At 31.3% G+C, this 15,197-nt stretch overlaps 1 protein-coding gene across 1 annotated transcript; it reads left to right on the plus strand.

The window, feature by feature from the left end:
- The first annotated feature begins 280 nt into the window (after positions 1-280).
- LOC143082135 (uncharacterized) lies at positions 281-11,578 on the plus strand. The gene is made up of 7 exons (XM_076257690.1): positions 281-347; positions 824-901; positions 2,351-2,438; positions 3,845-3,948; positions 9,723-9,786; positions 10,065-10,162; positions 11,334-11,578. Exons 2-7 carry the CDS (start codon positions 838-840, stop codon positions 11,399-11,401), a joined length of 486 nt encoding a protein of 161 aa, XP_076113805.1. The 5' UTR covers positions 281-347; positions 824-837; the 3' UTR covers positions 11,402-11,578.
- Positions 11,579-15,197: the final 3,619 nt, after the last annotated feature.

Consider the following 15,197-nt stretch of genomic DNA (forward strand, 5'->3'; position numbering starts at 1 on the left):
TAGGGTAGGAATTCAGCTTACTTTGTGAAAAATCATACAGAGTCAATTTACCATTCATATTTTCTTTAATATGTTATACTTTTAAAACATTATTACCCCTTGATATATTTCTCTCTTTTGTTTTGTATTATTTATATAGATTAACCAATGATACATTATTGTATTGTTACACTGTACACTTAGTTTGAAACACCACTTGAAACTTGATTGGACACATGTATAAGGTGGGTGGAGTTTATTTGTAAAATGTACAAGTGGCCACGTATATATAGATCGAAAAAATAAGTTTGTGACTTCAGAGGGCTTTGAAGTTATCAACAACATCAGTTTTTAGTTATATAAAACAGGTACTATTTTATTAAATATTCGAAAGTAAAGTGGCTATGTGCGGGTCTCTGTTTTTTTTTTCTAAAACATAATTGTTTACTTGTGCATGGAACATTTTTTAATTAACAAACGCAAATAATTCATGCTAGTTCTTGATCATAGTCGTCTTTTGTTTTTCTTTATTTTTTTACTAATTGGTTGTTAAAAGGAAAGTCATAAAAGTAATAGATCTGTTTATGTTTATATATGCTTTTTCTTATGCAAAATAGGCGTTTATAATTTTTTAACCTTTCGTCTATTTTAGAATACCGATCTTTGTTTTGCAATAAATTTTGTGTATCCTTTTTCGATTAAGACTTATCAATGAGTTGTTGTATTATAAATAATTCGATTTTTATCAATAATTGTTGTAGTTATTATATTTGATTGAATTGTGTGCAGTCTTTAGGATTTGGTTTTTTCATCTTTTTATATTTCATTTTATAAATGTTTTTAGTTTAAACCACGAGAATGAACACCCTGTCTGTCATTGGTCTCAGTATTTGTCTTGTGTATATCAGTATCATCATGCAAGGTAAGAGATATCTTTCTTTTAAAATGTGTTATCTCATTAGAAATTTTATATGTTGATGATAAAATTCGTTTTCTGGCGGTAAATTATTATTTGTCCTAAGTCAAGATAAATTTGTTTTTAATTCAAACTTCGGCATTTTTAAAGAGTTAATTCATTTTTTTAAGATTTGTATGTATTTACAAAAAAATTATGTTGTCCTATCATAGACAATCATTAGTAAGTTTAAACATTTTTAATTGTTCAAGACAAATGGATTAAAGGGTTGAAATGAAATGCATTGATTTCAAATAAAAATAAATCAAACCTTTTTCATATGTAAACTTGTTTAATAATGGGTGTTGCTAAGACAATGTGGGTAACGATATATTCAGAGGGGTTTATACATACGTAGTTGAAATTAATTCCTTGCATTTACCAAAGTTATGTAAGGATAGGCTTACAATAATTAATATTAATCAAAAGCTACTAAATCAAATAACAATACTAACCATTAATGTAATATGTTTATCAATTGTGAGATGAACGCGTTATACATAACCAAGATAACTAATTTGATAATTGCAAATCAAAGTAAAAAATAAACAGTGAGCACGAACTCTTAAAGAAGTATTCACAGGACAAATGTTTTCAGCTATGAATAAATTACACATGAAAATTTTAAATCAGAAAGGGTTCTATTCCTTAGACGATTCATTAGTGTATTTTGAAGTGCTATAATTCGCCCACTGATTTGGGTGTATTTACATTTGACATTACTTTGCATGGCGTCTCTGAAGTATTTTAAAGTAAATGAAATAGTATTTTAAAAATTGCCCAATTAGCATATTTGTATTGAAATAATAACCTTCACTATGTTGTGTCAAGTTTACTATTATTTTTCTGTTGGTCATTTTATTTTTAGCCATGTCGTTGTCAGTTTATTTTCGATCTATGAGTTTTACTGTCCCTATGGTACCTTTCGCCCCTCTTTTCTACATATTATAACATGTTAACACTAGTTTACTGCTTGTTGATTTATCATGATTATTATAAAAAAAAATAGTAAAAATTAGTAGATATTTGGTTTATTTCTGTTTCTATTAGAGACCTGTATCTTAAACGTTTCCCCATCAACTTCTTGAATTCAAAACTGTTTTCGTCGTTTTGAAAATAGAATTACATTAAATGTGTGAGCCATGATTGCTATTTATGTTTACTTGTTACAAATAAATATTTTTTTCACGTTAACAACCAGACTCGCAAGATACAAGATACACGATATCAGCTTATCTAGCAATACACTTGAATATGTAAGATGTTATCATTGCGGTTTTCTGTGTCGTTTCATGATTATTATATTGTGATATGCGAAATATAAATCTCCAGAGTAAGAATCTTATTTTCTTTTTATTTCTCGTTGGTTCCTCTTTACAAAAACTATCAAAACACTGTTTATAAATATTTATTCAGGAACTGAAGCAGATAAATGTGATGACTGTAGCACAGCAGCTACAAAGGCAAGATCAGATGCAGGGGGAGACATAGACAAAATATGCAGGTTAGATTTGGCTTTACATTTATCTTCTTTTGTCATTTGCACACTTAACAGGCGGAAACCAGGTTGAAACAGAACAAAAGAATCGAAGCTCTTTGTTAGAGAAGGCGATAAATGCTTACTGTAATGTTTACTATAGTAACAAAAAATTTAAAAGTTAATTGAAACAAATAAAATGACAATTTTCTTCTCAATTACGAAGTGTTCTATTTTAAAAACACCATTTGCATAAGGTTTCAATTTATCTATTACATAGTTAAGCAGAACAATTAGATATCAAGTCAACGACATGGGTATCTATCAAGTTGGATGTAGAAAATGCATAACCTCCGATTTTTTTGAAAAAATTACCACGGACGGAGAACATATTAATCTATTAGTTCAGTAATTTTCGTTTCTGCCCTTCCATTATGTCAATCAAGAAAAAATTCTAAAAAATGGGTAACAATTGTACCGAAAAGAGAAAATCGAGTACACCTTTTTATGTCAGGGTGTGTTTGAGTTGAATATTTAGTCTTGAAAACATACAAAGCAAGAATATTTGATACATCATCTCGCTTCAGATTCTAATATTTTTATATATTAAAGCTACAGGTTGACTTTATAACATAAAAAAATCACAATACTAAAAGATGAAATATATGGGTCAAGTGAAATACCTATCTAATGAATCATAAAAACATAGTAGGTGTTCGAATAGCTATTTTTTTACTAAAAGTTCTTGACGACAGTCTTTCAAGTTGGATGATAAAAATGCATATCTTCGAAAAAAATCAATTTTTTTGTGTGTGATAACTAAGGTATATAGTCTTCAACCACTAAAAAAATCTAGACTGCCCTTCCACGAAATATTTAATCAGAATTTTTTTAAATGTTTATGAAATTTTAAAAATTCCACCTGACAACCGATTAGACAATAGTTTTAAGTTGAATAAATGCAAACAAGATCATTAACTGATGCTCATTAGCAAGTAGATATATTTGTCTTTTATAATACAACTGACATGTAAGGATCGTAATAGTGCTATGCGGATAAATTTATCGGTTTCCAAGAGCAAAATTGGCAGCGCGTCATCCCTACAATGGCTTCCATTTCTACGATTCTGAAATTAACTGGCGTAATGGGGAGATAATTTTGACGAAGTAGATTCCTGACTGTTAAAACATCACTATTTGATAGTTGTTGTCACCATCGACATATACATGCTATAAATTAAAATGCAGATTCGAGGAAAGGGTGCCTTAAATAATTGAAAGAAACTATTGGCAGAAAATTTAGAGAAATAATAATGTTGACTTTAGATTTATTTTATTCACAAATTTTTAAAACAGTTCTACATCATGTATATATATAAAATATAAATAAATTTTGATATGATATTACATTGTTTTGTTTAATAAAACAACAGCGCAGGAATAACCTATTTAGATTGTATGGAAGAAAACTGCGATGTGGATTCAATTAAGACCCTTCTTGGTGCAGCCAAAAAGGCTTTCACCCAGCTGGCTTGTGGTAAATATATTAAGTATTAACTATCCTATGAAATATTGTTTACCAGTCCATTTCTATATAAGTTAGTTTGTTTTCTTTTATAGTTGGTGTGTTTCCTCCGGTTTTAGTTTGTTACCCGGATCTGTATTCGCTTACTCGATTTATGACTTTTGAATAGGCGTATACTACTTTTGCCTTGTCATGCTACTACTAATGGATTTCCCTGTGGTGTGTCTTATTTTGATGAAACTAGCGTCTTTCGTATTTAATGTAACTATTTCGAAATGTTAAAAGAATTTTAGTATCATAATAACAATTGTTTTGAAAGAAACTCACAGTTCAACCAGCATAAAGACCTTCAGAATTCCAAACTATTTCAATAATTGAAAATCCAATTCATAACAATACACATATAGGTTGGAAATGTAACAGCAAAAACCTGTTAATAATAAACATAAATTCATTACGTTAAATACATAGGCCATGACGTTTAAAGCGAAATCGGATTGTTTTAAAATTCCCAACAAATCAATACTGAGTTTCCAGTAATGATATGTTAATTACCTTATTGCAAATCGAGTAAAGTAAATAAGATTTTTTTTTCCATAGATTCAGTTTACAAAATTTTGAATTTTTGAAATACTAAGGCTTTTCTACCTCGGGCATAGATTATCTTAGCTGTATTTGGCAAAACTTTTAGGCAATTTGGTTCTCAATGCTCTTCAACTTCGTACTTTACTTGGCTTATTTAACTTTTTTTGATTCGAGCGTCACTGAATAGTCTTTTGTAGACGAAACGTGCGTCTGGCGTATATACAAAATTTAGTCCTGGTATCTATGATGAGTTATATGTACTACCACTGGGTCGATGCCACTGCTGGTGGAGATTTATTTTCCCGAGGGTATCATCAGCCTAGTAGTCAGCACTTTTGTGCTGACATGAATTATCATTGATATGGTTATTTTTATAAATTAACTGTTTGCAAAATTTTGAATTTTTGAAATACTAAGGCTTTTCTACCTCAGGCATAGATTATCTTAGCTGTATTTGGCAAAACTTTTAGGAATTTGGTTCTCAATGCTCTTCAACTTCGTACTTTATTTGGCCTATTCAACTTTTTTTTATTCGAGCGTCACTTAAAACCTCACCACGACCGTAATACGACCTTACTGCGATCTACACGATCTTACTACGATCATCAAATTTTTTTGCACAGATCGTAGTGCGATCGTTGCCCAGTGGGACTGCGATATTAGGTAGAAAAGCCTTAGTATTTCAAAAATTCAAAGTTTTGTTAACAGTCAATTTATAAATATGAACATATTAATGATTACTCAAGTCAACACAGAAGTGCTGACTAAGACGTTGATCCCAAATGGTGAATATTTATAATTAGTGCTAGCTATTCCAAAAAATGCTACCGTTTTTATACTTCGCTCGTACATGTATAAGGGGAAAGGTTATTTTCCGTGTCATTTTGGTACTTAAAGACGTTGGTATTTCCAAACATATTTTTTCTTTTAGTACACATGTCTCTATCAAAGTCGTACAATATTGAAATTTTCCTTTATCTCCATTCCTCTGTGCATAAGAAGATTTTCATAAAAAATTGAAGGCGAGAAATCCATAACTTTTAATGAGAAAATCATGAATTTATAAGCATGGATTTATGTACATAAGGCACCGACTATTTCATACCTGAAAGAGGAAATAAATAGATCGTGAAGACATGTAGGAAAAATTATGAAACTGAATTCTATTAGTGTGAATGTACATGACTTTATCGGTTTCAGAAAGTAGCAAATTTTGGTGTATATGTAACTCAACTGTTGATCTTGTAGTCTTTTTTATTACTTACTGGGGAAATGAGTATTTATTATGTTACATATGGTAGAAATGATAGATAAAATAAAAGCCCCTATACTGGACAGATTTAATAACACAAGAGTAAACACTAAAGTGTGTCTCGCCTGTGGTAACCAACGGAAGCCATCATAATGTCAATCCTCTTTAAAAATTCCATCCTATTGTCATACCTTCCAAATTTTGACGGGCGTATAAAAAACTGTCAAAATCGCTCAACAAGAAATTCAAGGTCAATGTCAAATGATTTGAATACAGCTGAGCTAGACTAGTTTTTGGGCATATAAATATACCAAGTTTCATTATATAAGGACTACAAGACTAGTTCTTAGGATATAGAGGTGCCCATAAAACCTAAGCATAAATGTTAACACCACCTCCACTGATTAAGCAATCCCTATCTTTTGATTCGCTTCGCAGCATAGAAAAATGGCAAATGGTGACAAATTTTTGATGACTCTGTTACAAGATCAAACTTATTAGGCCCAGTAACAAATCAGATGGGAATCACATATGCCGAAACGCACGTGTTTGTTGATAAATTATAAATATATTCTGTTAATCTTTAAATCGTAGATTTCATAAATTTATTGTCTGATATGATTATTTTTTTTGTAACAGAATGACATGGATCAAATGTATAACATAATACCGAAGATTGAAAATACATAATAAAACCTAGTTGAGTATATATAAGTATATTTATTGATTGTTGGTTGTTTAACTAAAGTGTCGCTCATGTGCGTACAAAACCGGTAATAAATCTTATATGGTAGGTTATATCCAGGGGAAAGGGGATCGGATATTTTATAACGGTCAACCAACGCGTGAAGGGTCCAACGTTTTGCAGTTTTGCAATTTTGGTTCAATATTTACATTATACTATTTAAGTACAATAAAAATGAGTCCTATTCCTGTGTTTTATTGCTAAAACAGTTTATTCATTTGAAATAGGTGGTTGGGGTTCATAGTCAATTTGATCTATGAAGGAAAAAAGTCAAATCTCAAAAATAATAAGCCCCGAGAAAAATTTACAACGGAGAGTTCACAATCAAGTTGCAAAATCAAAACCTGATACACATCAAACAAATGGACAACAACTGTCATATTCCTGACTTGGTACAGGCATTTGCCTATGTCGAAAATGGCGTGTAAAATTAAAACAACACCTTAATTAAAGATCAATAAAATTGTACCGGATATTACTTGTGTGTTTGGTATCGGAAATTGGTAAAATGTCAGTACCAAAGACTGCTACTCACTGCTCTTCAACTTTGTACCTGTTTGGCTTTTTAAATATTTTGACATGAGCGTCACTGATGAGTCTTATGTAGACGAAACGCGCGTCTGGCGTACTTAATTATAATCCTGGTACTTTTGATAACTATTTACTATATCTATATTTCAAAATCTTGACATCTCTGCAAACAGGAAACAGGCAGTTTTGTCAAGTGTTTTTCAAACTAAATATAGCAATATTCATTGATATTTACTTGTCAAACTTTTCATTCTTTTCATTTATAATCGTCTAAACAAGGGATTCCCAGCTGGTTTCAGTGTATGAAATCAAACGTATCAAGAATTGTTAGTTACATAAATAGGTAATCCAGTTTCATTTCTTTTAACTCGAGACTTTTTCGAAACGATGTTTGATTCTTCAAAAAAATATTCTAAAATTGGAAGAATATAAATTTCATCTGTATTCTGTCCAAATACACACAGTTTAAATTAAAACTTTAAAAGTTATAAATCCACTAGCAATATGGTGAATTAAAGGGGACACCTCACTGTTTGGAAAGATTTTTTTTATTTAATCGAATATGTTACACTCTCAGTTGATCATAATACTAGCATGTATGAAAACATACTGCGGAACAGACATTTTTCACAATGTAAAATTAAGTGTTTCTTTGATAACATTGGCCTAAATAATATTAATATTATAAAATCAGCCCCGTAGTCAACACTTCGGTGTTGACACGAATATCAATTTTTATAAATGAACTGATTTCAAAAGTATGAATATTCGAAATACTAAGGATTTTCTTACCCCAGGCATAAATTACCTTAGCCAACTTTTTGAAATTTTGGGTCCTCAATGCTTTTCAACTTTATACTTGTTTGGCTTTCAAACTATTTTTATCTTAGCGTTACTGATAAGTCTGATGTGGACAAAACGCGCGTCTGGTGTATCAAAGTATAAGCCTAGTACAATAGATTACTATTTTCACTACTGAGTTGATGCCTGTGCTGGTGGGAGTTACGTTCCCTAGTGTATCACCAGACCAGCAGTCAGCAATTCAGTGTTGATATGAATATCAATTCTAGGTCATTTTTATAAATTTACTGGTTTAAAAAAAAAATGAATTATTCGAAATACTAAGGATTGTCTTATCCCTGGTAAAGATTACCATAACCATATTTGGCACAACTTTTAAGAATTGTTGGTCCTCAATGCTCTTCAACGTTACACTTGTTTTGCTTTCTAACTAAATTGATCTGAGCGTCATTGATGAGTCGAATGTGGACGAAACGCTCGTCTATCGTATCAAATTATAAGCCTGGTACTTTTGATAACTATATAGAGTTTCTACAACACTTGCAAAAAAGGACTGATAGAAAATGGATTATATTATAATTTATTTGTCTTTGCAATTGGATATATTGACAGTCTCATGGCAAAGTGTACCCCTGCATACTGGTCAAAATCATCAGCCAAAAGTCAAGACGAAAGATCTGTAGCGTTTTGTAATATTTTAAGGTTTTTTTTCCATTAGTGTTTACTCTATTTTGTTTTGTAAGTTATTTTTTGGATAGATTAACCAGTCATACATTTTTGTACAGTTCAAACACAAAATTAAAAGTAGAGTAAACTGCAACTGATTTGACACAAATAAAAGATAGGTGGATCAATACATATATATATATATATAAATATTCAAATAAAAAAAAATCATCAATGATCCTAGGCTTATAATTTGAGAAGGCTTTTCTGTAGGCAGCAACAGCAACTTTCAGTTATACCAAGTAGGCAATACTTTATTATTGTTTGAAAATATGACGCAATTTACGGATCTTGATTTATTTTTCTAAAAGAAGGTGTTTCGTTTTTACAATATACATAATTAAATTAAACGAAACGAAACGCAACTCATTCCTGCAAGCTTCTCTTAATCGTCAATTTTTATTTTTAATTACCCAGTGGATGATTTAATTATAATTTTCTCTTATATGTCATAGAAAAAGAAGATTATAGTTTTTTATGCTATTACGTATCCTTTAAATAATCGGTACGAGGTTTTTTGCTACAATATATTTTATACGTGTATTTTTTGTTGGTTATATCGATCTTTAGTGTGTTTTCTATATTTATTATTTTTTTCATACTTCATTTTGTGAAATTCGTTTCTTTGTACAGAGATAAAACTACGAGAATGTACGCCATGTCTGCCATTGGTCTCAGTATTTGTCTTGTGTATACAAGTATCATCATGCAAGTTTAGATATTTTTCTGTAGATCTGAGTTGTCTTATTGAATATGTATGTATCATGTTTAGCAAGTGTGTGATTGGCGTGATATACTAATTTAAGGCAACACTTGTAAACAAGGTTCAAGTCTCATCAATCGCATTAAATACATACAAATCAAGGTTGCAAAAAATTAACGTAAACTCTAAACTAGTAAATCTGTTTGCAACTAAAGGGTAAACTTTCCCGTTATGAATAGATCACACTAGAATGTTTAATAAATCAAGTTTCTATTCTTCAGAAGGTATACTATCTTTTATTATTCATTTATTGTTCCATCATTGTCCATGCAAAAACATTGAGATACACGATCCTGTTTTAGAAACACAACTTAAGACTTAAATTAATCGTAATTTACTCTTAAATAAAACTGTGAAACTAGTTTTGTTAAAATAATATTCAGGAGCTGAAGCAGATACTTGTTCGGAATGCAAGAAAACATATGAAGACAAGGGGAAAACATGCAGGTCAGATTTTGTTTTATATAGTTCTTGTTTTTTTATTCGCTTTATTGTCGTTCTCATCTTCAAATAAATGTGCTATGAAATAAAAATAAAGAATAAAGGAAAACGTTTGAACCTTTGATTAACAATAGTATCTACAAATTTAGATTATTAATATAAATTTTCTACACAAGAGGTATGTCATTTACAAAATTTAAAAAAAAAAGTCACATATTAATATAATACTTTAATAATACACTTTGTTCGTCTGCAATTCTATTTTTTTATTTATTTTAAAACAGTGCAGCAAACGTTTATGTGGCATGTGCTGAAAAAGACTGCACGTCGTTCCCTCCAATTTTAAACGTCGCCTCTGCCAAAGCTGCTCAACTGACCTGTGGTAGGTATATCGTTATCATCTTTTGCTTAACATTGAAATGTAACTATAAATTGAGGTTTGATTGACCTGCTAATGAATGCGAAACTTGCATTTAAGGTTCTAAAATTTGCAAATGTACTTATGACGAGATATTTCAAGTATTTTTATAACATGGAAAATGGACGACCCTGCTATTAGAGGAATAATGGTCTCGAAAAAGGCTCACAGGTTTAGCCAATCTTACTCCAAATTAAAATTATAACTATTGAATAATTACGTATATGTTACAGAACAATGGGAGTGCATTAATCAGTATTAATCAGACATAAAATTACAAAGGTATATTAGAAAAATTTAAGCCACTATCAGTTTCAATAAACTCAAATTTAATAAACTTTAAGAAGACACCTCAATAAATATGCACCTCGTTAAGTTTGATGAAAAATGGGGCTATAACGAAAATATCTAAAACATCAAAACTAGTTTAACCTGTATTGCCATGTTGTCTATCAGTGATAGTTCTTCAAGTTTTCCGGAGTGCGTGTCAAAGTTTGTTGTCATCTACTTTGGTAGTTTATACATAAGTTGCATCATATCATGTTATGCCACTTCTACATTTTATTGACAGTAAGATCTCTGTCTGAGTACGTCATGGCTAAAAGGTTAAGGTCATCATCTTTCGTATAATCATAAAACTCAGTACTACATCGAGGTTGCTGTCGCTTTTTGAGGTCTGAGAGTCTAAACATGTATAATCTTTATAGTAGTCAGGTCAGTACATCAGAATTACAACTACAATGTAGTTCATTGTTGCTGCTTATTGACTCCGGGTCCCTATGTTTTATCATCTTTCTAGTAATAATAAACTGCAACTTAATTATTACTATCAGTCGTAATGTTATCAATTATGGTTTGTCAGTACTACAGAACTACTTATTGGTTTTTTATTCATAAAACAATGCTACGCATGTGATGTCAGAAAAGGTTTGTAATCCTCACGTCAAACCTTTACGTTTTGTAGAATTTAATTTCAGCTGTTGTTTTTTTTTATTATTTCAAAGGAAAAGAGCCATACACTACAAGTTAACGTTCAGCAAGTAATTATGCATTCAATATCTAACTGGGTTTTTTTTTACGATAAACCAATTCAAAGTGACAGATGTTTTAATATAACTTGGTTTTTTCTTTGCAGGTGCTGGAAGTATTCTTGTCAACCTGACTGTCATTGTTTTAGGACTTACATTATATACGCTTTTTTAAATGCTTCATTTTAATATATTCATATGAACAAACCTGAAAATACATGTGATTAACAATTTTTAGGATTAAAATTCTTCGACTAAATCCAATTAGTTCCCTTTGCCACATTTGTTTGGATGCATCGACTAAATTACGAATAAATGTGCAAAATCTTATTCAGACACTTTCTACTCTTCATAGTTTAATTTGTATTTAATAAATTTATTTTTCTGTTTTTGTGATTTTTTTAAATTCTAAAATATGAGTACCTCAAACCCTTATGCACTCTTAGATTTAACACTTTTATTGTACGCTTTTCTAGCAGTTTTTGTATATATAGTTATATAGTTGCCCGTCTAATCGACTTTCTATCTTATTTTGCAATCCGTTACTGTGCACGAACTGCTCGACACAATTTTGTAACACTTTCGCAGATGATTGAATCGTGTTTGGTTTTTTTTTTTTTTTTTGGACCTCCTACTTTACTTTCTTTTCAACTTGTTTTTTTTTTTTTTTTTTTTTTTTTTTTTTAATTTACTTCGGCATATCTTAGAATTTTTAAACACCAAGAACACCAAGAATGTTAATTTATCCCCTTATCATAATTCAATAACTATTTTTGTGAATTTCTAAGGGTTGTTGATCGCCTCTTATTTTGTTATTTTTTTAACGTCGAAGGTTTAGAAATATGGTCGTCCTAAGATTTCCCCCGTGCGAGAGTTAACCCTGTTAGCGTGATATTGTAATCATCCATTCATCTAATCAATAAAATAATCATTTGGTTTCAGAGCATAATCGGGACATTTCTATCGGAAAGAACTGTTCGCCTGTCCTCAAATTGGAGCTGCTTCACACTGTTCTCCAAAAAAATAAAGTCAAAACCAGATCATTCAATTTCACATTCCAATATACACAATGATATATATATGACGTGATTTCCATAACAATCAATTTGTTCTGATTTGGTTCCACTAAAATATTCCCCAGAACTAAAAATTATAGAAACAGAAGACACAGCTTCCTGTCTCATTTTTTTAATTTGACATAAGTGGTCATCTCAGTACCAGAATCGATGACAAACGAGAGTTTCAAAATTGAAGTAAAAAAAAAATCCCTAGCATAGACAGCAACATACCAACTCCACCTGTATAACGGATATACATTTCCCGACTCTTTCGGTATTTACAAGCTTACAGCTGATACTCAAAACGTCACCAATGTCCGAACACAAAGCTGATGATCATGAACAACGGTTATGTCAAAGAATGTATCGTCCTTTCTCTAAACATGTGCATCAAAAGATATCAAGACCTTGTTGATAGATATTCCGTATCATACATGATAGTCTTGAAATTTGGATTACAGGTATTGACGTTGTTTATCACCATAATTACGTGTTATAGTGTTTTATTTGTTTTTTTTTATATTTTTAACCTTTACTGTCATGGTCATGTTTGATAATATTCGTTTTGCGTAGTATGTATGCATCCCACCATTGTTTTAATGTGCGATGGTAATTTTGTTGTATTCAAGATTGTCGTCCGTGTTTGTGTATGTACATTTTCTATAGAGATTCTATGTGCCATTTCGTTTTTGTTTGTTTACATAGTTGTTCGTTTTTATACTGATTAAGATTATAACACAATGTTGCCTGCTGTACCCCATATTTCGACATTTCTGCCTATTCTGTCTGTCAGAATTGATTACACATTGTTGTGTGCGACTGTATTACACGTGACAGGATTAAGGCTTGGAATTCAGGTTTAAACCACCATTTTCTACATAATTAAGTGTCTAGACCAAGTCAATAATATAACAGTTATTGTCCATTCGTTTGATGTGTCTGATCTTTTGAATTTGCCATTTGCTAAGGGACTTACCACTTTAAATATTCCTTGGAGTGCGATATTTTTGTTTCCTTTTTTTCTAAGCCGCATATATATTATTAGTTACATAGTGTGCTAGTAACCTAAAACGATATATATTAAGTCAGTAAACTTAATCTATAATTTACTGGCCTAATATATATAGTATTAAGGTCACTAGCACACCAGCACACTGTGTAACAATTTTATCTTATCGCCTATTTTAACATGTGGTATTTAGACTAGTGGTCTATCAAAGCGATCAAGGTTTCATTACTCAGTATTAGGTACCTACTTTCATTAGTTTATACAAACAAGACATGTAAATAATAACAACTTGTAAGCTTTAAGTGTCTTTTTTGACTTTATTTCAATAGTTCATCATCAATTTCCTTGTCTGTTGAAACTGTCAAATATTTCCTCAACAACGTGTTGTTTTTACGAAGGGACGTACCACCATTTCCAGTATATATCTCGCAGTTGATACAATATTCCCGGGCTTGTATTTCCCGTTATGATTTCTTGATAGAGGGTGCCGCTCACAAGTAAACTATTAAACCAAGATTTCCAAATGGGGTAGTTGAAACCATCCTTTCGTAATTTTTACAGACATCATCACTAGTTGGTTGACCGTTATGGAATATCCGTTTCACAGGTGAGAGCGGATATGTTCTTATGTCGTTACTATAATCCCATTTCCGTTTCAAGAATGTGACCTACCGAATTAGACTTGTTACCAGGTCTCTGGTGTTAGCTATAAATTATTGGAGGTGAAATAAACCTATTAACTCGTATGTATCAGTTTCCATCCTCAACTCATACCCTGTTACAAATGTACTAATTCGCTTATAATACGTATGCTATACGTTGCACTTTTTACGAAAAGATCCTTTCGTGGTTTTTTTTCTTGTCTCTGGTGTTAGCTACGGGTTCTTAGACGTAAAATAACCTATTAGCGCATATGTACCAATTTCAGCGCTCGACTGATACCCTGTTACTTATTCGTTCCTATTTCACTCATAATACGTATGTTGTACATCGCACCTTTTAGGAAATGATCTTTTTAATTGTTTACTTGTCTCTGGTGCTAGCTATACGTTCTTAAAAGGGAAAACATACTATTAGCGCGTACGTATCCGTTTCCGCGCACTAATAGCCTGTTACTTATTCGCTCATAATACGTTATACATTGTGCATTTTAAGAAAATCCATTTTTAATTATTGTCTTGTCTCTTGTGTAAGCAATGGGTTGCTAGAGTTAAAATAACCCTATTGGCACGTATATACCCGATTCAGCGCTCGACTGATACCCATTTACTTATACGTTCCTTATTCGTTTATTATACATGTTTTATAAGTTGCACCTTTCAAGAAGAATTCGTTTTCATGTATTTTTCTTGTCTCTTGTGTTAGCTATGGGTTTTTAGAGATGAACTAACACTATTAGCGCATATGTTCCTTCAGCGCTCAACTGATGCCCTGTTACTAATTTGTCCCCTTTTTTGCTCATAAAACCTGCGTTATATGTTGCACCTTTAAAAAAAGATTTTCTCAATTTTTCGGTTTTTTTTTCTTGTCTCTGGTGTTAGCTATGGGTAATTAGAGGTTAAATAACCCTAGTAGTGCCTATGTACCCGTTTCAGCGCTCGACTGATACCCTGTTCCTTATTCATTCCTTATGCGCTTATAATACGTGTGAAATACGTTGCACCTTTTAAGTAAAGATATTTTTCTTTTTTTTTCTGTTCTCTTGTGTTTGCTTTGGGTACTTAGAGGTAAAATAAATTAAGAAGCGAATGAGCTTGTTTCTTGTAATATTTCGTGGATCGTAAAGGTGAAACTACCATTACGAGCGCATGTTATCGTTTATGCGCTGGACGGGTGGAATGTTTCCTATTCGTTACTTATTTTCTTTTAATACGTTGCACCTTTTAAATGTCTTCTTTTATTGT

Source organism: Mytilus galloprovincialis, chromosome 7 (genome assembly GCF_965363235.1).
Source record: "Mytilus galloprovincialis chromosome 7, xbMytGall1.hap1.1, whole genome shotgun sequence".
Taxonomy (NCBI): Eukaryota; Metazoa; Mollusca; class Bivalvia; order Mytilida; family Mytilidae; genus Mytilus; species Mytilus galloprovincialis.

What these genes read in the sequence shown, in the direction of transcription:
- LOC143082135 (XM_076257690.1), top strand. Translation starts at nt 838, where the DNA reads ATGAACACCCTGTCTGTCATTGGTCTCAGTATTTGTCTTGTGTATATC. An exon ending in TATCAGTATCATCATGCAAG is followed by an intron (nt 902 to 2,350) that starts GTAAGAGATATC and finishes ATATTTATTCAG; the next exon opens with GAACTGAAGCAGATAAATGT. An exon ending in GACAAGGGGAAAACATGCAG is followed by an intron (nt 9,787 to 10,064) that starts GTCAGATTTTGT and finishes ATTTTAAAACAG; the next exon opens with TGCAGCAAACGTTTATGTGG.